A 26,067-nucleotide genomic window follows, 5' to 3' on the forward strand; every position below is an offset into this window, starting at 1 on the left:
TTGCCTTCAAGCACCAGCAGTTTAGGAGCCTCCCAATAGAACAATGCAAATGCCTATTTCACTCTATTCTCGTCTGGATCATACTTTAGCAAAACAGATCCAGCAGATGGAGTTGAGGAAATGTGACTTTGGGAAAATAAGAAAACTAGTATTCCTTCTAAAAGCTTGGAAACCCTTATTATGCTTGTCAACATTTTTTAGGTTCTGCTTGTAATGATGTCATTTGCTTCTTTGTCTAGATTTTCTATGCTGTTCATGCCTTTCAAGCCCGAAGTGACCATGAACTCAGCCTTCAGGAATATCAAAAAGTCCATATACTTAGATTTTGTGACCTAAGTGGCAATAAAGAGTGGTGGTTAGCTGAAGCTCAAGGGCAAAAAGGATATGTGCCCGCTAACTACCTTGGGAAGATGACTTATGCTTAAGAAAATAAGGCTTTTGACATTTATTTTCTGGCAAGTTGTTGATTGACTACCTCATAAAACTGACATTACAATGTCAGCTTAGAAATCAAGAAACCTCCAAACTACATGAACTGATACTATCTCAGATTTTAAGGAAGGCGTTGCTTCCTAACAGGATTATTTCAAAACGTACTGTGAAAAATACATGTTGAAGGAAATAGTAAACATAGCAAAACGAATAGTCCAAGCTCCAACTATCAACTATTTACAAGGTGAGAGCTTTTGAAAGAGGGTGTTCTTTACCATCATGAAAGATTTGCTTTAAGGACAAGATTTTTTTCAATTTACTGTATTTTATTTGTATTATGTATTTTGCCTCAAAAATGTTTATTTTCCATGTCTCCTGCACATGCATGCACGCACATACATACACACATATACACCATGTACATTATATGGTTTACACATACATATGTGTGCTATATGGTATCGATTTTACACATATACGCATGAACCAGGGGAATATACTAAATATACGTAAAAACAGGACTTGGTTAAGTAACAGCCAACTAGAAATCTGATGTTAGAGGGGGCCTTTCTTTAATATAAGTTTTGAATGAAAAAAACTGAATAGTCTGAAACATTTACTGAATGCATACCACGTGTCAGACATTGTTCTAAATGCTTTATATGTGGTAACTTATTTGATACATCATGAGAAAACTGTGGCCCAAAGAGGTGAATTTAGCCCAAGTCACATTGCTAATAAGTGATAGGGCTGGACTCAAACCTAGGTCTGGTTCTGGGGTCCATAATCCTAAATTGTACACTGTACTAACCCTCCAGGAGTGTATACATTTGCTCTCACAAAACACTCAGCGATGCAAATAATGGACAGTAATGAGGACCATTTTCCTCTAGGGTCCTTATTTAAGTATTGAGAAGTTTTTCAAAATCAAGGGCTACAAGAACTTCCACATTAGCCTAGAGAAAAATGAAGTATCTAGGTTTATTTTTATTGTTTTGCTTAAACATTTTGGAAAGTGTAATTGTTTAAAAACTATCCTACATGATTGCTAATGATACTTTAATGAGGAAATATTTTTGGATCACTCAATCATTTGGATGATAAATGGGGAATGTGTGTTCCATGTTCTGAGCCAAGATATAAATATTTTTAGTTGCTGATTTGTACTCAGACAAGGCAGGCACTGAGGATAACATTTGCTATAACACATTGTCCTGGGACAATGAATTTTAATTTGGGAATAGCTCAAAATTGTCCTCTAAGATTTCAGGCATATTTTGTCAAGACATTTCATTGAACTAAAGATGTTTACATAGAACAGAAAAAAGATTAAATTTGACTTAGTGGTTTCCTTTAAAAAACAAAATAAGGTAGACTTTCATTGTCCACATAAAATGTGCTAATATGACATTAAATTTTAATATTTAAATAAAAAGTACTTGAAAGGATTTGATCTCTATGATATATATTATTGCATATATCACTGAGGAATATACAAATTAACAAAATAAGTTGCTTTCCAGAGGGTTGCTGACTTTAGCATACATATCCGATTGTAAAACCACAGATATTTATCATTTTATGATACATGACAAAATTTACATTTTATGATACAAGTGTCCCCTATTACCCAAAAATATATGTTCCAAGGCCCCCCCAGTGGATGCCTGAAACCTTGGATAGTACCAAACAAACCGTATATGTACTGTTTTTTCCTATGCATACATACCTATAATAAAGTTTAATTTATAAATTAGGCACAGTAAGAGATTAACAATAAAATAGAACAATTATAACAATATAAGGTAATCAAAGTTATGTGAGTGTGGTCTCTCTCTCTCAAAATATCTCGTACTGTACTCACCCTTCTTCTTATAATGATGTGAGATGATATAATACCTATGTGATGAGATGAAATAAGATGAATGACGTAGGTATTGTGATGTCGCGTAGGCTACTATACAGGTTACTTGAACACAAGCACCGTGATACCTCGATAGAGCTGATAACTGAGATGGCTACAAAGTGACCAGCTGGCTGGTCATGTATACAGCATAGTTACGCTGGACAAAGGGATGATTTGTGTCCCAGCGGGACAGAGCCAAATGGTGTGAGATTTCATCATGCTACTCAGGATTAAGCACAATTTAAAACTTGTGAATTGTTTATTTCTGGAATTTTCCATTTAATATTTTTGGACTGCAGTTAACCACGGGCAAGGGAAACCATGGACTAGTGCGTTGTTCCTAAAATTCTTAATCTAAACATGGTTTTATAAGGTTCTACTGGTAAATTGTTTTTGCATAAAATGTGTTCTTATTTTGAGTCAGATGCCAAAAGAAGACTCTTCTTTATATGTACAAGGACTTTTTATATCTTTTAAAAAGATATAATGATTTATGATTTATAATGATATAAAGATTTATGTCCTTTGTACCCAATAATAAAAAAAATAAATTCTGGTTTGGTTAGGGTAAAGCAAAAAGAAATCCAAACTTTGCTATCTGTGGAAACTACGAACATTTCCAATAACCATATATATGTATATATATATACATACACACATATATGTATATATATGTTCATATACATACACATATATATGTATATATGTACATACATATATATGTATATACGTACACATTGTATAAATATATATATATATATATATATATATATATATATATATATATATATATATATATATATAACTTAAATTATGACCTTAATACTACAACCCTCTTGACCCCCAAATGAAGAATTATAGAAGAAGCATATATCTGCTTTTCTGGCTGAAATATTGACTAGATGTATATGAGCTTTAACTACTTTTGTGGATCTAATATAAATGCTTCCTGTCTGACCTTTGAAGAAACCACACCATTAAAATCATAGCTGCAGTTAGATGCTGAGCAAGAGTTGTAATGAAGCCACTTACTGCAGTCCCCCACTCCTGTGGTGAACATATATTACTGTAAAACTACATTGTTGCTATTTTAAAATAGCAACCTACATTTCACATACTACTTAGGGTTGTTTTTTTTTTAATTGTATAATACTCTCATTTTCTTAGTTTGTTGTTTAAAATAAATTTTAATTTTGAGAACAGGCATTTTCTTGGGCCTAAGGGAAATAAAATCCTAAGATATTTAAGATGTATGTATGTTTTCAAGAAGTTTTAAAAGATAAAACTGTTGGTGAGATCATTATAATTAAAGTGAGGTGTGCTAATGTAATTATTGCTTTACATTTCTAAAATTAAATGTTACTGTACAATAAAGAATTCTCCGAAATAGGTATTTTTTACCAAGAATGAAGGGAAAATTTTTGTGGCTATTTTTCTTTGTAAAACAAATAAACAAGTATATGTATACATTTCCTTTAGTATTCATTATTATTTTTCATTATATGCATATGCCATCATTTATTTAGTATTTTTTAAATAGATGATCTAAATTAATATTATATTTAATAAAGCTTAGAAAGTATTAAAAATCCAGTAATACGAAATTACCATGGGCGTTTAAATCACGAGAAAATGTCACTAGCTATTTGGACATTCCTTATATTTTGAAAAAATATCTTGTTTTAGTATTCATTAGTATACAAGACAATTCTATGAAGATTGAGTTGTGCAGAAGAGATATAATGCACAGTCTTAATCATATAAATGCAGCTTTCCATAAAATACTTTAAGGGCTGGTATAGTCCATTTTTTGCCTAAAATTTAATTTCGATTTTTAGAGATAGATATTAAGTGTCTGTCACTTTCTGTATTTCTGAATAAATACTTCAGATGATTTATAAAAATTAGTGTTTTCACTACTGAAACACAGAATTTAAAACTTTTCACCATAAGCTTCTTAGATTTTTTTTGTCTATTGCAAAAACCTCTCAAATCTATGTGAATAAAGGAAATTTTTGTATTCTAAGGTGGCAAGAAAATCACTTTATTGAAATCCTATTTTGTTGTAACTATGGCTTCGTAAGATACTCAATGCATTGCTCAATAGTGAATACATCTAGACCTCACAAATTCAAGCTAAATTAGGCATATAAGTTTACATTATCGTTAATGAGAATTACATTTCATTGATTGGAAAGACACTAGAATTTATATTCTTTAGGGATATCCTATTTATAGAATGCTAGTATTTTTAAAGTCTAATTTTTCAATTACCTCTCTCCTATACATTGAGTTTATGTATATATATATGTACATTACATTGTATAAACTGATTACATTCTCATTACATTCTCTGTGATCTACAAAATTATTTCAATATAACAAATCTTCACTCCAGGGAGACTAGAATTCAAGCTGAGTATAGGCCAGCTACTGCTTTCATGATATTAGACTCCAGATACAGGCAGATTTACTTTAATTTTCAGGAAAACAAGTCACACTTTAGCATATACTGGAATGAGATGTTCTTGTTAAAGATCTCAAAGATGTATTCTTAGTAAATTAAATAAACTTACCTTATTCAAAAACCAAACACAATATGATGGTGTGTAAATGTATCTCTGACTTTCTCTAATTGTTTATATAATTTTTATAATTATTGCATTAATAAAAATATTTCTATCAAATGTTGTATTCCTATATAACCAATGGTCATCATAATTTATAATCTTAGTTACTACTAAACAGTACTATCACATCCTTGTTACGGGGCAGAATCACCTAACCTTTGAATATTGGATCTTTCCATTTTATCTCATTAATTATCATCTATGTTTTATAGCGGAGGAAAGCAAGTATAACACAGCTAATACACAGAGGGACTGGGACTCAAAACCAGGTCTTCTGACTTTAAGCCAGTTTTCTTTCAATGTTTTCCTTCTCTTTTTTTTTTTTGTGTTAAGTCACTAAAATCTATCATTAAATAATCTTATAGAAAATACAATATGCAAAACAGAAAAATTATACTGAACAAATATCTACTAAAATAGGATTTGAATTTATAATCCTAAACGCTTGTTGGCTCACTTACTTATCTGTCTGTTCATTCATGGAGCCAATAAATATTTATTGAGAGCTACAATGGGAATACCATGGTGTGCAAGACAAACAAGATCCTTACCCTTAATACAACTTAAGTTCTAGTAGGAAAAACAAATTATACATAACAAGTTAAATGGTAAACACTATTAATATAAAGCTGGCCACTTCATCACAGGCTCGATTAAAAAGCCTTGTAGCTCACTTAGTGATATAAAAAAATCAAGGGCTAAGAGCTACTTGAAGACAATTAAACTCTAATGTCAAATACACCTCTATAAAAATACCAACTGAGTTATAAATTACTAGATGTATGCATCCTTACACATATGTGCAGATTCTAAATACATATTTATATACACATATAATCTATACAAAGAGCCATGTTCAACGAAAGACAAATTACTTCTTAAACAAGTCTTAAAAGTCATCTTTGAAGTACTGTAGAAATTAAAATAATTGATTCTCTTCTCAAGTCTGTCCAGCACATATATTCTATGATGGGATAAAATTGTCCATTTCAAGTGCCAATGTACAAACTGTGTATTACTGCTTTAATTTCTTGCGGGTACTGAGGTTACATTAAATGTTACAGTTGTTGAGCTGAGCTTGTGTCAGGTCATTTTGTCCAGTTTAGTCCAAACTGGCCCCGGGACTATAAACAGATAATGATGGATATATATGTTTTTTTGGTCTTTTGATCCTAACGGGGATTTCAGGTTGATGCCAAATTGCTGTTTAATCAACAGAAATATGCTTCTCAAAACAAAAACATCTGCAGGCAGATTTTAAACATGTAAATAGATGTTTACTTCTCTTTGTAAGTAACGGGATTATCTCAGTCTTGAATTCTAATTTACTATGAATAATTAAGTCCCATTATTTAACAGTGGTTTAAAGTAATCTTTCCTTAGAAAAAGACCAAGATTAATTTAAAAAGATTTATCTTCACAGAAATCATTTCTCAATATATTTTAGAATAATGATGTTATACAAATCTAAGGATTAAAGAAAGGATTTGAGATTAGAGTCTATTTAGCAGTACACATCAAAGCTGAAGGAACAAGGCTGCTCACAGTCTAGTGAATGTGGGAATTTGTTGGACTTCCAGTTTCTGAGTGAAATGAGATATTCACAAAGTACGAAATGGCTGCTGCATTTTTTTTGGAGTAATAAACTGTTTCTCTGATCCAGAAAGTCTCATATCTTCTGTCAGAATATGTATGTAAAACAATGGCAGGCTCATTTGCTAGCTTGAAAACAAGGCAACAACTCAGACCCTTCAAACTTTCTGACCTAACAATGTACATATATATACTTCTAAACAATCTCAAGAATTATATAAGAGCTTCTTTTATACAAAGTTAATTAAAATCAGATAAACTACTATAACATTTTTGGGCAATACAAATAAACCAGCCTTATTTTTCATGGCATAAGAAGAAGCTATCAGTACGTAAACAGAAATTTTTGCATCCACAGGCTCTTGGATTGGTTATTTTTCTCAAGAATTCCCAGGAAACTGTATAACCCCAGGATAAATCAAATTCAACCTTTATTAAGTATATACTATGTGCATATGTTACATTGGCAATGTAAGGAAGAGTGGACAATGTGAGAAAAAATATTGCTTTAAAAGGGCATGGTAGTTCACAGTCTATTGGAAGACATAAATAATTGATATGAGAGTGATAAAAAAGGGTAAATATATAATAATAGGGGTATCAGAAATCGATGATTAAATCTTGAAAAAGGGGAGATGAAACATTTTGGGGGATGGGTGAATCAATTGAAATGAGGCTGGGGACTGACACCAGACATCCAGAATATTGGGAGGAAAGTAGAAAACTTTATAATTGGTTATCCCTGCCACCTGGTAAGGTGACTTATTCAGCAGGATTGATTCTTAGGGCTTAGTTAGAAGAAGAACTATTGCTATTTTTGTTTGTTTTTTAATTCACATATGCTACCAATCTTCTGGGATTCTAGAAGTTGTCATCAAGAATTAGTCATTCTAATCAATTTCACACACTATGGAAATTGTTAAAATAAAACAAACAGATTTAAAAAAACAAAGATTTCCAAGTTTTGCTAAACAATATGTAGCATTTTAAGGTAAGAAATAATAGAAATTTCATAATGAAGATTTTTATTAAACTATAGTATATTACAGTTTATGTCCTAATAATAAGATTTTAATCTTTAGGGCAATATGATATAAAAACCTACTTGGCCACATTATTTCTTGAGTTTCTTTTGGGCAGCTTTCTTCTTGACCATCTGTAATCGCTTCATGGCATTGAGCTGTGATTCTTGTGAAGTTGGACCTTTAAGGGATGTCGAGGGAGAGCTGCTCGATTCTGAAGTGGTTTTGCTGGTGGTACTTCCACTAGGCCCTGATGTCCCGCTATTTCCATTCCCACTTAGTTGGCTGCTGCTTCCTGGAACTAAACTACTTGGACTAGGAAGACCTGCTTTGCTAACATTGTCACAACTAACTGAACGACTAAGGCTAGTTTTGCCCAAAGTTAGAGGTGGAGGTGGTTTCAACGGCACAGTAGGTGAGGTGTTATTACTGGAACCTATTTTGGGACCTATTCCACCTTTGGATGATGTGGCCAGACTAGTCAAACCCACAGGCTTCTGGTTAGCTGATGAGGTAGCAGGCTTCCCACTATTGTTTTGGGTTGTTGAACTCAATTTTGCAGTTGATGGACCAGCAGAAGAAGTTTTGGCTCCAAAAGCTGCCCATCCAGTTAGACCACTAGTTCCTGAAGAGGAAACACTGGTACTAGAGGAATTTCCTGATATAACTGCAGATGTCTAAAGAAAAAAGAGACAAATATTACATTAGAGCCAAGTGTAATTAACACCTAATATAATATTTTGAAATATATGAAAATTTAATTTTTGGACTTTTTATACAAAAGTAATGAGTTGGGAAATTTAAATCACACCACCAAAATCAAGTTCTTATGAAACTTATCTGAAAAACACATACAACAGAACTTATCCATAGTGCTACCATTTCCAAAGCGGAAATTTTGGGATGCCAAATTCTTGTTCTAATGATTCCAAAAAAGAAATAAGGAATTCCTTTTTAAGAATTGCTTTTGAATTCAGTTATAAGCCATATCAGAAAATCAGATGTGATGCTTTAACTTGTCCTCAACCAAAATAGTATTATCTAACTCAGTAAGACATCTAATTTTTTAGACTTTGCTCCAAATGACTTGTGGGTAATTTAAAAAATAGAATTCACTCTTAATTGACAAAAATGTTCAGACTCAGGATATTTAGGAGAGGTCTGAGATAAAGAGATTATTCAGTTAATAATTATTTATTCAGTGAAGGCATGAGATTTTGAACCCATTTAAAAAAAAAGTTCCCCTCAAAGTGTGAGCATTTATACACACTCCTGCATTGCAAACTATACACAGATATGCAATGGTAACGACTGGGACTTGTACAACTCAGGTGATATAGTAAAAAGGTCTCATGACTTTATTTTCACAAATTTGTCCCATGTTTCCTTTGAAACTATCACACAAGAAATCCCTGCTTCTGTATAAAGGATTTTATAAATTGCCTCATAAGCTACAGTTACATTTTGGGTAGCTCTGACTCACTCTTAGATGTATTTCTTAAAGGTTAACACTTCGATTTCTCCAATTAATTTCCTTGGCCAGTCAAAAGCTAACCCTGATACTAATGTCACTATATAAATAAATGTTGCTTTTATTCACCCAAGAATAAAAATTTTTCACCTTCACATTTAGTAAATATGTATTTTGTTCAAATTAAGTATGAATTGAACTTCTCATTGGCACTCTTTCTATCTTCCTATTCTTAAGAATATTCACAAAAGTGTTAAATCCACATGTAGGTCAAAGATAAAGCATTACAAATAGTATCTTACTTAAAAATATGGTAGTTATCATGCCTAAAATATATCCAGTTATATTTTGGAACTGAACTCTGAAAGAGTTCATAGAAAAACATTTTAGTTCTTACAAAGTAGCCTTTGATATTGTCTGCATGTAAATATTTTTAACCAACATGAAAAGTAATCAAAATAGAGTGCTCTGAGATCTTTATTTTTTAAGAGGAGTCCAGATTTTTGTTCAGATATTGTGAAATGATAGTTTGTTTTCTTAATAACAATATCATTATCATATAGTAACTACCTCATAAGGTTATCCAGAGAAGATAAACTACATAAATTATAAATTCCTAAAAGAATGCATACAAGTAATGAGAAAAAGTTAGTCAAAGAAGCAAAAGGACACAGGTGTAGTAAACTTTTAATTTTCAGTTATGAAAGATCTAATTTTTTTCCCTTTTCCTTCTATTAAACATAAAACAGTCTGCCATATGGCTAAATGATTTTTCAACAGACTTCACAAAAGAAAATCCATCTGAAGTAATTAAAAAGACCAACACTTATGAAGTATGAGAAAGCAAGTCCTGTGTGTATGGCATTTTATTTTAATGGCTTTCTGTTACTGATATTGTTTTCAACAGAATGACAGATGGCTTATAATACTAACAGGACACTCAAAAGTAAAATAACACAAACAATGGAGAACAAGTATTTCTTACTACTTTAGTGTAGCAAATACATTTCTCAACTGTTTTTAACTATAAATGTTTCCTTGCCAATATCCTACTTAGAAAGCCATTTGCTTTTTATATAAGAATGGGAAGAATTTCTTCTCATGGTAAAAATTTATCCATGTTTATCATAAAAACACCAAAAGCTTTTAAGCAGAGTAAGCACAACAGCCAAAGCCTTAATTTATTTTTGTGAAATGATTTCATGTTGGATTTCCTAAAATAAAATTTAGCAGTTAACAAGTAAGTATAAAAATATACCTAAAAGTGACTTAAGTATAGAATACAATAACTCTAATTACTTTCAATAAAGTAATTATTTTTACTTCTATTCCGATTCACCAAGTTTCTATATGACAAATCAATAATGGACATCCCTTGGATATCAACTCTTCCCTAGTAAATTAACTTTAAAAATGACCTGCAAATAAAATTATCAATATCTTTCTCTGAGCACTTTATATTCAGATTCTTTATCAACACCCCAACCTTCTTGATCTTTGCTACTTATAGTCACTGGGACAAAGAATATTCTGGGGTCAACCTTTGAGAATTTGGGGTTAATATTTTTTTCTTCCACATTTAGTACTCTGTTCAAAATTGGAATGTGTAACTCAGTAAAAGCATTTTTCATTACATAATTATATTAGAAAAACATTTTATTCCATATCAAAATGCCAGGATATTAACAATAATGTAGTGTGAAATTAAGGATGCAAACTTAGGAACGAGAAAGGTGATATTCTCACTAGATAATCTGGCCCTTTAGTGTAAGAGGCAGGGACCAAGAAAGTCTGTGACAATAAAAGGGAAAAAAAATAGACAAAGTAAGAAAACTTCTTCAGCAGTCAACAAGTAAGGAAAAAAGAGCTACAAGGTCAATCAGCACAAGGGGAGGAGCAAAACTGTTTCTACTGAGCCCAGAGGGATTTAGAATATAGAGCAAATTCCTGATGGAGAGAAGTGTCTGACTACATTGGAGTGGGAAAGTATGGCATCATGGAGTGCTCCCTAAGACAGTTCCTAACTGGGATAAAAAGAGAAATGACAGAGGAAGAGATTAAACAATTATATAAATGTTCCTTTTCTACCTAAAGTTAATAGTAATGTAATCTTAATTTCCAACATACGGCCATTTAGTATATAAAATTCCTCATTAATTTTTCCAGGTAATTATTGTTTAGTCATCTAAATTCAAAGCCAATTTTAGATAGAAATAAAATGTACTGTACCTTGACTTCCGTTCTCTTAAATGCCAGAAAAGTAGTCTCTTGTTTGAGTTTAGTTTCTGGTTTCTTCACCAGTGGATCTTTGACAGCGGGAGCTACAGAAACAACTGTGGGGGCGGGTTTCTGTGGTGGTTTCTGCGTTTTTTGAGCCTGTAAAAAAAAAAAAAAAAAAAAAAATCAATGTTAAGAATAAATTAGCTACAAAATCTGAGTTGAATGCATAAAAAAGACAATAAAAATATCTATCACAGTACTCCTCATTGAGTTGAAATATAATTAAATATTTAAAAATACTGTGATGACACTGAAACTATATGTCTTGGACAAATTATTTTTATCATTATATTAATGCTTTTATTCATTTTATTAGTTTCTAAATAGTAAAAATAATATGGTGCTTTAGAAATCATGCAGATTAGGGTTGATTAAATACCATTTTAACAAGACAAACTGTTTTTTTAAGAAAAGGAAAATTACAAACTATTTGTAACCAGTTAGTTTCACTAGTAACTAAGTACATTTATTTCTTGTTATGGTTGGGCAAAAACTTAGGAGTTTTCTTCTTGGGGTTCAGGCATAAGCCTTTAAGTGAGAGTGAGTTAAAAGATAGTTCAGATCAATCGCATGGTTTTAAATACAGAAGGGGGAGAAAAAGACATTAGTGATAAATGATGAAGCTTTTTGAGTTTTTTTCCATCTGCAGAACTAGGCACACTGAATTCTTAAAGAGAGTTCACAAATACAAATTTCTGTTATTAAAGAGGAATTTGCATCCACTATTCCTTTACAAGTATATATAGTTTTAATTTGACCAATAATTACTATTTTCTTATTTTATAACTAGGTACTTTACTAAATTCTCTTACAAACTGTAATCAATTTTCAGTTTATTCATTAGTGCTTTCCAGGTTATAATCATAACTATGTAAACAATATAGTGCAGTATTTGAGAGCATAGTTTTTGGAGTCAAACAGAACTTGGATTAAAACTCAGCTCAACTGCTTCCCTAACTATGTTATCTCAGTCAGACAGAATATGTAAATCTCTAAAAGACTCACTCTTCATCTACAAAATGGGGGTAATACCATCTGTTTCAAATATGAGTTATGAGGATGAATTACAATTATATAAGAGTTTAGCAGTGTCTGGAATATGTTGAGTGCTGACATAATAGTTACTATTTATTCATCATCATTATTTACAAAGGATAAGAAAAGTGAATCTGGAAGAATCCATTCATACGGAATGGAGAAAGATGCTCCCAGCCATTCCACTGTCTTTGACAATCCTAATAGGGCCATGCAAGACTATGCCAAACAACATTTATTAATTTGTTCCCATTTCTGGAAATTTGATTACAGACTGTTTTATTCTTGTTTGGACCTTCTTGTGGAATATTCTTGTGCTATAGTTTGCCATGTATATACAATTTCGGTTCTTAAGTTTCAATTCATCCCATTTTTTTATATTATATACTTGCCACATGAAAGTACGCATACTTTCAAATATCATTTATAAAGCAACATTCAGATCAAGAATATTATTAAAAATGCTGGAAGTTTATCTGTGGTAAAATAGCAAGAAAGGAGGGCCATCTTACACTCTACTACAAAACCATGTTTTGAGAATGCAAGCCTTAGAGTAAATAAAAAAATACATGGTTCCGTAATCATGGCTTTCCATCTTACACTTATCTACTATTCCAGAGGTTAGATTACGAAGACCTTCCTAACTGGTATGCTTTAGCACATGAAGATTCATTACAATGAAGGCCAGAAAGGACCTCTGCCTAGGAGATCATGTTTAGGTCTTCTGCTTTCTGTTTCACCTAGTCATCTTAGAAGTTGAGTAAGAAATACCGAGAACCCTTTGTCCTTTGTTGTTAATACTAGTTTAGGGAACTAGGATATTATCACTGACTCGGTGTTGCTCAATAAAGGCACTATAATTTTTCATTGGGTGACTGTCTCATCCACTACAGAATGTATAAAATTTCCCACTCAGGGCAATAATTGCCAGGAAGGCAGCAATCACAAGCAACACATATTTCTAAATGCTGCTGAGTAGGTGTGTGTTATTACCTTAGATTGAGAGCCACTGCAATAAGTCATAGAGTCTTTTACCTAGTGCTGGGGCAAAACCCATTACCCAGTGTAGAGAACATTATAAAACTGAAGAATGACCTTGGACCTTGCCACACACTATCATAACATTCTTATCTAGGTCTTCCTATATACAAGTAATAGACAAGAAATGAGCGAGTTATAGAATAGGGTAAAATGAAGAGATATAAAGGTGTAAAGGATGTTTTCTAGTTCAGACAATTGGGGGAAAAACTAAGTAGAGAAGATAATTTTAATTTTAAAGGTGTCGAACTTAAAATAACTGTAGGATATCTGGCCAAAATTCACTCCACAAAGAGAGTTAGAACTATAAATATAGATTTTCTGTAAACTAAGTCACAAAATTGGGGGAGAAAAAACTTAGGAGAGAACAGTACTTACTTTATTAACAGACTTGTAATGAAATAATAATAATAAAACATTGACCATATACTGGAGAAAGACAGATTACTTCTTTTGACTATTAATGATCTTAGTGATTACTTCTGTCAATGCTCTGAATGCACTATATTGCTCACCCATAACCATTTTGGTTAAGGTCCTGAAGGGCGACTAGTTTAAATAGTACACAAAATCAAAAGCAGACTGAGCAGAAAAAGTTGTACTTTGTCAGTCACAGATATCTCCAGTTAAAAACAGAAAGTGTACCTACTACTGAATTTTTACTACTTTTCATAGGAATACAAACATTTCTTATTTCTGATTTAACTGACTAAAAAGTAAAGTAGATATCTTGACTTTTCACTTTTAATGAAGTATTTCTGACTTTAAAAAGACAGATTTGGTCAGAAAAATTCATGTGGAAATTCATCTGATTAGCAGACATGAGAACTCTTCCATCAGGAGTCCCCAATCTAAGGCAGGGGAGCAGGGATGGGGCAATCAGACAAGTCACTGAAATAAGCAACAACTTGATTTCTTTAAAAGGAAAATGATGAAGTTCATTTATCTACTTTTTAAATGAAGAAAAGGTAGAAAACCATCCAGTATGACAAATGAAAACATGTTTCAGTATGATACTGAAGGCAGCTGTGTTAGCAGTAAACAGAACAAGAGCACTGGGAAAATAGTAAATGGTCACTCGAAGACAATGAGGACAGACTGAGGAACAGAGAAACACAGGTAGAAGCACAGAGATGCATGTACAGATACTGCCTTTGGAGAACGGTCAATTTGGTGGGTTAAGCTTACTCAGGAGTAGGCATTTTCAGTATTTCCTTACCAGACTCACCAAAGACTGGGACTTTGCATCTCACCACTTCCCACAGTGTATTATAGTATTTTTAAATGTTTAGAAATACATTGATATACTAGTAAGAAATACTCATATTTTGTGGGTCTCCAATTCTTTTCTTTTTAAATATTAGAATAAACTAAAAGCTGAACAGAGAAAAACCATATAACACAGTCTGGTCTTTAGGCCTAGACACATAAATCTCGCATATACACTATAGTAACAAACATTTAAACAATTAACTTACACGATTGTTTTGCAATATCTTAATAGTTCAAATTTTCATTTTGAAATTTTCATTTCAAAAACACATATCAACAAAAATATTGACAGAGACTGTTTAAACAGAGAAAAATGATTCCTACCATTCTTTTCATTTGTCTGGTACATCGGGCACAATACCATACAAGGCGAGGGTCATTCACCTCCTTGTCTGTCACCTGGGGCTTATGGCAGTCTTGATGGTAGAGATTATGGCACTCCTGACATTCTACTAATTGATTACCAGATGCCACTGTCATTTGCCTAAGAAAATATACCATTAAATATTGCACTTACAGGAATGCATGCAACAATTTAAAGCCATTATAGGGATGAGCTGATAAAATCTGATATATAAAAGAGGGAAAACCCCAGAAAACCAAAAAACAAATCAACAAACCCCAACATGTATCCTGTACAAACACTTCATTTCTTTTAAATCTTATGTTCCATTAATAAATATATAAGATGTCTTAGTAATTAAATTTGGCTATATTCTCCTTGTCAATTCTCCTTGTAATTCTTTTTCATTCTCTCAGAAGATGGTAGACTTGGATAATTCTCTAACAGTTCCATAACTGTTCAATGTACCTCTGTTCAATTCCTTTATATTTGTTACCTACATGTTGTACTATCCTCTTCATTAATATATGAGTTGTATAAAGGTGGGAACTGGACCTAATTATCTATATACAGTGCCTAGCACATTACGGTGCAGGCACAGGGTGTACCAATAAATAAATGTCTTATCAACTGAATGGAATGTAGTAATATGTGTATCAAAAAAGTATAAATTCCAAAAAGCAATCACTACAACCTTAGACTATCATAATCACAACAGATTAAAGATGCCACGGTCAGGAAGATAAAATATTTGACAAGTTTCAAGAGGTTACATTGTCATATGGGCAGTTCATAGGGAATAATCTATTTATCACCACCTACTCGCCTACAAATAATAAAAATGAAATTAAAAACACCCAACAATTGGTCTGACCTTTTTTTTTTGTTTTTAGTTGTTTGCTCTTTACAAAGAAACAAAAGAATCTGTGGCAAGGTACAACTTACCTGCAAACAACACAGGCCAAGCCCATCTCCATCGCAAAATCATCAGCACTCGTCTCCTCAAAACTGGAAAGGTCAGCCATAGCTAAATCCTTGCTGGTTTGGACAGTAATTGGAGAGGACCGTGTCTCTGGTTTCTCCAATCTAGGTTTCTTTGGAATATCCACTCCTTCAGTGATGTCTGATTTTGTCTATAAAAAGCACCAATCGGAAAGAACATGTTATAATAAACTTGAAATCACCAGAGGTAAGATGGACAGTATGCAATGACAAAGGCCACTTCACAGATATTTTCATATAGTTAGGGACATGTAACAGTAAAGATCTGTATATGTATATGTATATACATATACATATCTGTATATGTATACTGTATATGTATACAGTAAAGATCTGTAGATCTATAATGAATTCCGAATTAGTATATTAAAAGAAACCAGCAAGGTAGAAATAAATAAATCAGAACAGTTTAGCATGTATCTGTATTTCTCTTTATACTCCTTTATCCATTAAAGAATTCTGGAAGTCCAATGGATTTACTTATATTACTCCTTTTTTCTTCCTGTCAGATGCTTTGAATTGAGAAGCCACAGCACTAATAAGGCTATTTTTTTTCTTTTAAGGAGGGTGCAACTCACACTGGCACATGTGGGGATCAAACCGGCAACCTTGGTGTTATTAGCACCACACTCTAACCAACTGAGCTAACCGGCCACCCCAAAGCTATTTTTAAAGGCTATTTTTTATTTTAAATATTTTAAATTATGAACTACTGATATTTAAAATATATTGAAAAGAAGTAAATAATGAACTATCTAGCAGTCATCCAGACTTAACACATTGCCATTATTTGCTTCAAAGTAAATTCTGTCTCCTGTCTTTAAGATATAAATGTTACAGATACGGAGAATTTGGAATTCTTATACTTTATTGGTGAAAGTATAAATTTAACACATCCACTTTGGATAGTAATTTACCTAGGAATGTTGATATTATACTTATCCTATTACGTCCACTTACAGGTATACATCCTATAGAAACTACCACCATGTGTATGAAGACATAAATGTAAAGCAGTTTGTTGAAGTTCCATTATAATTAAAAAAAAAAAAGGAGAAATAAGCTAATTGCTCATTGGTTGGGGAATGGATAATCTGGTTTATTCATAGGATGAATATTACATGGTATCTGAAAGAAATATTCAAATCTACAGGTATCAACATGGGTGAATTACCCATGGATTGGAGAAAATGTTATTAAAGGATGGAGTTATATATATCTATATATATAGAGATATACACACACACACACACACACACACACATTTATACATACAGTATACCATTTATATAAATTTAAAAGCACAGAAAACAATACAATACAGTTTATGAATAGCCAATATTTAGAAAAAAATATGAAAACATATGGAACTTATATACCCCATCTTGAGGGCAGGACTTACTAAAAATTTTTAAAAATATAGTCATTACTAGGTACTAAAATATTAAAAATTAAAAATATGCTGAAATCATTGAAAATAGACAATCCAAGAACTGTTTGTAGCCCTGTTAAGGTACTGCCATTCTGGAACAAATTTCATGTTTAGTCTTTTATACCTTAATTCTTTATTTTTCCTTTATTCTTTATTCTTTCCTATGTTTTCTTTTTAACAACTGTTCCATCTGGAGTATTTGAATTACAGATTAAAGCTTACACTTGAAATCAGTATATCCCCTAGGGCTCAAATATTTGTTGACAACAACTTCAGTAAATGGTTAAAGAAATGTTTTAAATTTTACTAATTTTTCAAAAAATCAACATCTACAATTACCAAAATATATTAACCGAATGACTATTATGTACTTTTTACCCATTATTATATAAAAGTAAGCACAAAACACTTTCTGCCTATAAAGTGCTTATTTAACGTTTTTACTAGATCAAAATAAACTCTTACTTTATCAGCAGGTCTCTTTTCAGCTTCCTTCTTTACCTTTTCCGTTGTGAGAACCTTGCCATTATTATTGCCAGAAGGAAGACTGGATGACGTTTTGGGCTCTTGCTTAATGGGAACAGTTTTTGTGCTTGCAATTTTGGGTGGTTCTACATCCTAAAAGGTGAAATAAAAGAACACTCATAATTAAATATTCAGACCATTTAATACATCATAAAAAAGCTATCATAAAGCTAAACAATTTTCAGTTAAAAATTAAGATATAATGTTGTGACCAATGTAATGTTCTTTTCTTTAAACAGCTTTATTGAGAAATAATGAATATACTGCACCAATTTAAAGTATAAAATTTGGTTAAGTTTCACCATATCGCTTCACACCTGTGAAACTATCACTACAATCAATGTCATTATTCCCTGAAGTTTTCTTGTGGACCTTTGTAATCACTCTTAGAAATATACATCCTAGAGAAACTATGCCTCAGACATTCTCAGACAAGCACTGATCTGCTTTCTATAACTATGGATTAGTTTGCATTTTCTGAAATTCATGTAAGTGAAATCATACAGTATGTGCTGTTTTTTGTCTGGCTTCTTTCACTCAGCATACTCGTATTTATTTTGAAATTCATCTATGCTGTTGAGTGTACCAACAATTCATTCCTTATACTGCTGAATAGTAGTCCATTGTAGTCCAGTCGTCCACAATTTGTTTATCCATTTACCTACTGATGGACACTTTGGGTTGCATGAAGTTTGGGGCTATTACAAATAAAGCTGTTACGAACATTCATGTACAAGTCTGTGTGCGGACATATGCTTTCATTTCTCTAGCATAAATGTCTCGGAGTGGGATGGTTGAGCCATGTGGTAGGTGTATGTTAACTTTTTAAGCAACGGACAAACCATGTTCCCAAGTGGTATGCCATTTTACATTTCCCCAGGGGTATGGGAGATTCCCAGTTCCTTCACATCCTCACCAACCCTTGGCTAATCTTTTTAATTTTAGACATTCTAATAGGTATATTATTGCAAATTTAATCTACATTTTCCTAATGACTAATGATGTTGAGCATATTTTTCAAGTGCTTATTTGCCATACATATGTCTTATTTTGGTAAAGTGTTAAAAATTTTTGCCCATTTTTAAAAATGGAGTTGTTTATTTTATTACTGAGTCTAAGGAGTTCTTCATACATTCTGGATACAAGTTCTTTATCAGATACATGATTCGCAAATATTCTCTCTCAGTCAGTAGCTTGCCTTTTCATTCTGTTTTAAACTTCTGATCCTTGTTCTTATGTTAAGGCTTTGATGATATATAAATTTGTTATCTATTGTTAACAATCTAAAAAGTTGATGCGTATCGTAGCTCCTTGGAATTGCCTCCCCACCAACGGAGGGTATTTCCCTACTATTCTAAATAAAACATCTGAGTGCGATCTATTTTTCTATAATACATAAAAGTTTAAAAATATAAATGAGCATGCTACAAATCATCTTCAGAATAGAGGTGACTCTGAGGAGGAAGAGAAGGGGAAGGAATGAGAAATGGGCTTTAGACTTACGGGTAGCAGGGCTTGATTTACTGTTTTACTGTTTGTCTAGACTGGGGGTTGGCAAACGGAGGCATGTAGGCCAAATGTGGCCTACTGCCTATTTTTATAAATAAAGTTATGTTAGAACACAGCAATACTCACTCATTTATGTATTATCTATGGCTGCCTTCATGCTATCGTGGCAGAATTAGATAACTGTGACAAAGACCATCTGGCCCATAAAACCTAAAATATTTACTATTTGACTCTTTTCAGAAAGTTTGGTGACCACTCATGTAGACTTATGAAAGTAATGGAGATAATGTTAATAATGCAGATTAAACTTAAAAGTGTATTGTGTCAGCAACACGAAAACATAGAGGACAGTTTTTGCAGTATTTGGAAACTATTAACCAATTCAGCAAAGAAGTTGTTCAAGGCATTGATGGATGAGTTAAGTTCTAACTTCATTATTTCACATTTGACTAACTGATGTAAATGAAAATATCAACCAATTTTTATGTTGGAACTATACTTAAAGAGCCAGCTGCTGGCATTTATAAGCAAACCACTGCCTCTGGGTGGCTCCTGTGCTTGCTAAAGTTCAAAAAACACGGGTATAAATTATTCTCACACAATTCTAAAGATGGAAATGTTCAGCTGAAGTCTAAAATTAAATGAACCTGTGCTTTTAAATGTTCCTCAGAATATTTTCTTTAAAGGAGTAAGAGAGGTAACTTCCAGTTAGAAACTTAAGAGCAGCAGATTTTTTAATCACATTAAATTTTTCATGTACTTTCATAGATGAACTTCCTTTTGGTTTAGAATCTCAAAATACTGCTTCTTTAGTAATAATAGGTTTTTCCTAGTTGGACAATACCAATGCTTGGAGTAGAAAGAATTTGGTAGTGTGTTTTGTGAGTTGTATTAATTTGGTTAGTTTGAATTCATTGAACCTACCATAATGAGAATGGGAGAAAAAATGAGGTCACAATGGCTCCACTATTCAAAAGACAACAAAAAATGTTGAGAGTACTAGAGCTAATGTTAAAAGAAGGCTGGGGGGCAAAACGCCACTGTTTACTTGGATGCTGAGTCTGACACTTGGTCCTGTCTGCAGCTTGAGAGTATGGATCAGACTGAGCTGGTCATACATACAGTTCTGTCCTTCCCTTTTCAGCTTGGAATCTAGGTCTCCAGGCCTGAATGACTTGAAGTTTTAGGGCCAGAGCTTAAGAAAGGTTTGAAAGAATGTCTTAGAAGGTATTCGAGAATGTAATGAGAGCTGTCATTCACTAAGCGCCTACTGTATACCAGGTAGATACTACACTGGGTGACTTGTATACTTTATTTCTTTTAGTTTTCACAAGGTAGTTCTTATTATCCCCATTTTATGAACAGAGAAACAGAATCTGGGTGAAATAAAGCTGCTATGTACCTCAGTTTACTTTTCGCAAAATGAAGGAAATAAATAAAACCGATTTCAAAAGATTGTTATCACAATTAAAATTCATTATATATAGGCGTCACTCAGAAAAGTACCTGAGACACAGTAAATGTTCAGGATATGTTATCTATTACCATACAACTAGTACGAGGTAAGCTGGGATTTAAAACAGGTGAGTCTGATTCCAAATTGTCTAGTCTCTTCACATAAAGCTGCTTGGTCACTTTGTTATTATCAGGATTGGAACTATGCAGTTCTCATAATTTATCCATATTTCCCTTTTCCCTTAAATTATCCTATATACATTCAATTCACTTCATTGCAAAATCTCTGTCCTTCTACATCATGATTATTTTTATCCCCAAAACACTGAAAGTAATTACAAGCAGTGGTTTCATTCAGCAGCTTTGAAAAACATTCTGATCATAAAGAATTTGAAATTAAAATATATTGTAAACAAGTGGGTTTCTATACACATAAAGTGGTGGAACAGAATATCTCCCACAGTCTGCTAACTATGTAGTGTAACAGTTCTCTAAAAGCTTGATGTAAGAAAATTAAAGAATATAGTTTGTTCATGTCACAGAAAATATTATTTAGGCAGAGAGATTGTTTTGAGATGGTCTAAATGTTAACACTGTATTACTATAGGCCTTACAAAATTCCAAGTTTTTTACTCATGTAGATACCTTTTGAGATGGACGGTAACTTGAATCAATGCCCCGAGCCAAAGATTCATCAAGTAATGCTTTTAGCTTTTCAGCAGAATCCTTACTCTTTGAATGTAAGAAGCCTAGTGCTTTCAGAAAAATGGGATCCAGTTCCAAGTTTACAGTAGCAGCCATTGCAAACACCTGAAGGAAAAAAAAAAGAGGGGTAATTTAGAGACAAAAAGCAAAGATTGTCTGTATTTTGTTTATAACAAATAGTACTGTGCACAGGATACAAAATTCAAAATATCCAAATGGTTATTACAGATAAATTTCCTTATTATCCCTGACAGGCATTACCTAGTTCTTTCTCCAGAAGCAAGAGTGCTTTTAGTTTTCTGTACATCCAAATCCAAGTTTTAAGTCCAGATAAGTTTCTCCCTACCACAGAGCCCCCTCCTAACTCCATTTTAAAATACACACTTACAGTTTAGTACACATGAACTTGATGTGTTTAGGTCAAGTTTACTATATATTAAAATGTCTTCTCTCAAACTTATTTCCATGGCAGAAAAAAGAAATGATTTAGTGTGAGCGACAGGGTATCACAGGAGGGCAATGGTAAGAGGATGCACTAGTGATGAGCTATAGAAAAGATTTCTGGGTACAATTCTGTAATGTATCGTCTATATCTCACATTGCGTGTCACCACCCAGAATCAGTTCTCTTTCCATCAGCATAAATTAGACCCCATTTACTCTCTTCTAGAGCCCCTCTCCCCTCCTCCCTCATTATCCTCTGGTAACCCCTAAACTATTGTCTACGTCTATGAGTTTTTGTTCTTTCAGTTGTTTGTCATGTTCCTTTGTTGTTTTCGGTTTATATCCCACATATCAGTGAAATCATGTTTTTTTAATTTTTCTCTCTGCCTTATTTCACTTAGCATTATAATCTCAAGATCCATCCATGTTGTCACAAATGGTCCTATTCATCTTTTCTTACCGCCGAATAGTATTCTACTGTGTATATATACCACAACGTCTTTATCCATTTATCCATGTCTTGGCCATAGTAAATAAAGCTGCAATGAACACTGGAGCACACATGTCTTTATGGATAAATGTTTTCAGATTTTTTGGGTAGATACCAGGAGAGGGTATCTTGCCAACAACTCAATATAAACTTTTCACATTGTTACATCATTTTACATAACTTTCTGCCAAGCTCTCTTTACTGGGTGATGGTCTTTTATGTTTACTGTGTGTTTCCTTTCTCACAGAATACTCCGTTACAATAGTAACTTTGGTTTTTTGTTCACTGATGCATTCTCAGTGAGCACATTAATAACACAGACTGGGCATTCATAAAGATGTATGGATTGAAGGAATTCCCACGTATAATATTCACTTAGACAATGGGGAAAATTAATAAAGTTCATAAAAGCAAAAAAAAAAAAAATAAACAAAAATATTTTCACTTCTCACTATCCAAAGGTTAAAGAACAAGATTTTTAACAAAGTCTCTAATGCCCTACATGATCTGGTAATACATGTAAAGCAGTTACAACAGTTCCTGGCACAGAGTACATACTCATTAAATGTTACCTACTGTTTCGCGCTATTCCCACTCTCTTTGTTGTAGCTGCATGAATTATTTCAAGTCTTTCAACATATTTTTCTTACCTCAGGATTTTAGTAGAAAATGTCCCATTCCTCATCTTATTCATTCTTCAAGTCTCATTTTCTTTCTGCACATATTCTTACTATTATATGGTCCCAAAACATCCTTATTTGTAACATACTTATTTGTAATAGTTACTACACTGTTAACTAAATAAACAGTATCTGTCTTTCTCACTAGAACGTACATTTCTAGAATGAGGGCGAGCAATGGATTGGTCTTACTTACTGCTGTGACCATGTGTCTAGCACTGTGCCTGGCAGACAGTAGGTACTATATAAATGTCCACCAAATGAATACATGTTATCTACTTTCCTTTTCAAAGAACCTTCTCCTCCTTAAGTTCTATCACATTCAGCCTTTCTGTTTTTCCTCATACCTCTGACTACCGTTTCTTTGGCTCATCTTCTCATCACTGTTGTTCTTGGTATTGCTCAAGTATCTGTCCTTGTCTATCTTCATTAGTTGTGATGCCAATTTCTTCCCAGGTAATCTTATGTACATCACGTTTTCAAGTGTCATCTCTAGGCAGATAGTTTCACGTTTATCCCCACTCTCATCTCTCTTAAACTCGAATCCCACATACTTGCTTAATAGACACATCGGCCTGATTGCCCTAATAGCATCTCAAGTTCAATTATGACTAAAATTGAGATTTAGAATATCTTCCCCAAAAGTTCCCTGTCCTATAACTTTTTTTAAATAAATGACACAAATCTCCATTAATCAGGTCTGGAGCCTACATCTATCCCTCACTGATTCCTCCTCTATTCCTTATATACAAACTATCAGCAGGCCTTTCCTGTGAATTGTGGCTCTGTAATATTTCTCACATTTATGCCGTTTTTCACCTCTACTGCTACTATTCCTGTTGGGATCTTTGTGAGCTTTTTTGGACTATACCAATAATCTACTTTAACACTGTTGACTGGAACAGCATTGCCATATTAATGCTCTTGTACACATTTTTCTTTTCCTTTTTAAATGTTCTTCCTCAAAAATTAAGGCTTCCAACTGCCTTCAAAATAAAGCCCAATCTCTCAGCCTAGTATTTAAGATTCATCAACTGGCACGAAAATTTTAATTCTTCATCTTGATCTTCCTCACAGCAGAGCCATTAGCTGGCCTTGCCCCTTCTACTTATTTATTTTTTTCTCTGTCTGGGAAGCTTTTTAAACCATTTTTAGATTTCCAACTCCGATCAAGGCCTAGTTCAAACATTACTTCTCAGGAGGATTCTACTCACAGCTGGTGTGTCCTTTCCCACCACAAACACTACTAATAATCTCTTCCTCCTAGGACGTCTTGTAGTGCTTTCTCAAGGTACTGAGGACTTTCTACCTTGAACCACACATATATATATATTTTTTATTTTGTACAAGTATTATATTCCCTATAAAAGTCTTAAGTATTTTCTGGGGAGGATCTATATTTACCTTTTTGCCTATCACCATGTTACTTTGCAAAGAACCACAAAATAATGGCTATAAAATTATTAAGCAAAGTATAATGGCCTTTCCTCTCCTACATAATTTTAACCATTTCCAAAGCCCCTTCACAAAAAGCAACAGAAAAGCAATTCAAATCTATTGTTGCCCCACCTTCCATCCCACCCTCAAATCCCTAAACTTAAAAAAAAAAAAAAAAAAGTAAAACGAAAACAGGTTTTTCATGACCAGGGACCTGTACAATGTTCCTATCTGCAATGCATGCTTCCCAATCCTTCATCTGGTTTAAATGCATTAATCCCACTGAATTGTAAACTTCATGAGAGCGGGGGATTCTTTTTTTTTTTTTTAATTCACAGATATATACCTAGAGCTTGAAACTGGATGGGTATTCAAACATATTTATTGAGCTTTTTGTTGAAATAACACTTTCTACGGCTTCTCAGATGTCTCCAACCTAAATTGGGTCTTCATATATGAATATATGGTTTCCCCTAGATCCTGTTTTCCATCCTCCATGCCAATCTTAAAAGAAGCCCAAAGTTGATCATCTGCCATGTGCAGGACATGAAGGAAATACTGCACGTAGAGTGCAATATTAGGGTTGTCACCTCATAACAGCTCCAGTAAGCTTTGCCTTTTATGTCTTTGCAAGCTCTTGCAATGCTTTCTAATAAGCATCCTTTTAAAGATGCTGCTCTTTTCATTCCTCCACTTAGATGTTGGCCCTGGGCTATATTGATACCCTAGGGACTCGTCTGGAAACGCAGGGGAGGCAGAAGGACCCCAATTCTAAAACAACGAAATGTCAGAGAACCTGAAAAGCGACAGCAGACACTAAGAAAAGGAATTCCAATCCTTTGATCAAAGCATGACACACCATAGGCCTTGCACGGGGGACGGTCCTTGAGAGGGAGCCCGAGCGAAGCTGAGACAGGAAACAGGGAGCTGTACAGAGAAGTCGCCGAAACCTTCTCAGGAAGGTCCGAGACAGGGTTCCCGGGACCTAGCCCCTGGGACTGTGTCCTCCGTCCGAGTGCCCCAGCCCGCAACACCCTCGGAGGACGCAGAGACCTCAATGAAAGGGAAGAGCGGTCAGCCTGGGGCGCGGGATCGCCCGCAGATTACGAGGTTTCCCCATGAGGGGTGAGGAAACTAAGACCCCACGGAACTATTCTCCCACCACTTCCCTCGCGGAGGTCTCGAGCCTCCCAGAGGCGGCTGGGAGAAGGGTCGCTCGTCACAACTCACCGCTCCGCCCCGCTACTCGGTGGGTTCCCGTAGCCCCTTCCGAACCGGTCCCGACACCAGGCAGCTCTGAGAGGTTCCCGCAGCAGAGTCGCGGGGGAAAACTTTCTCGGCGCCACGGTCGGAAGTGACGTAACCGC

The 26,067-nt window shown here is 33.7% G+C and overlaps 2 protein-coding genes across 2 annotated transcripts in view; one reads left to right on the plus strand and one right to left on the minus strand.

The window, feature by feature from the left end:
• ARHGEF38 (Rho guanine nucleotide exchange factor 38) overlaps positions 1 to 2,226 on the plus strand; it is a 120,565-nt gene extending 118,339 nt beyond the window's left edge. Inside the window, exon 14 of the mRNA XM_081045103.1 lies at positions 240 to 2,226. Within this exon, the coding sequence (XP_080901229.1) occupies positions 240 to 425 (186 nt within the window). The 3' untranslated portion in view covers positions 426 to 2,226. The remainder of the gene's footprint in view (positions 1 to 239) is intronic.
• A 3,067-nt stretch (positions 2,227 to 5,293) lies between these two features.
• INTS12 (integrator complex subunit 12) lies at positions 5,294 to 26,052 on the minus strand. Its single transcript, XM_081053566.1, has 7 exons — positions 25,931 to 26,052; positions 21,591 to 21,755; positions 17,922 to 18,074; positions 15,968 to 16,155; positions 15,004 to 15,163; positions 11,284 to 11,430; positions 5,294 to 8,260 (listed from the first exon to the last, which is right to left on the minus strand). Exons 2-7 carry the CDS (start codon positions 21,744 to 21,746, stop codon positions 7,676 to 7,678), a joined length of 1,389 nt encoding a protein of 462 aa, XP_080909692.1. The 5' UTR covers positions 21,747 to 21,755; positions 25,931 to 26,052; the 3' UTR covers positions 5,294 to 7,675.
• Between the last annotated feature and the right edge of the window lie 15 nt (positions 26,053 to 26,067).

Source organism: Rhinolophus hipposideros (genome assembly GCF_964194185.1).
Source record: "Rhinolophus hipposideros genome assembly, chromosome: 1".
NCBI lineage: Eukaryota > Metazoa > Chordata > Mammalia > Chiroptera > Rhinolophidae > Rhinolophus > Rhinolophus hipposideros.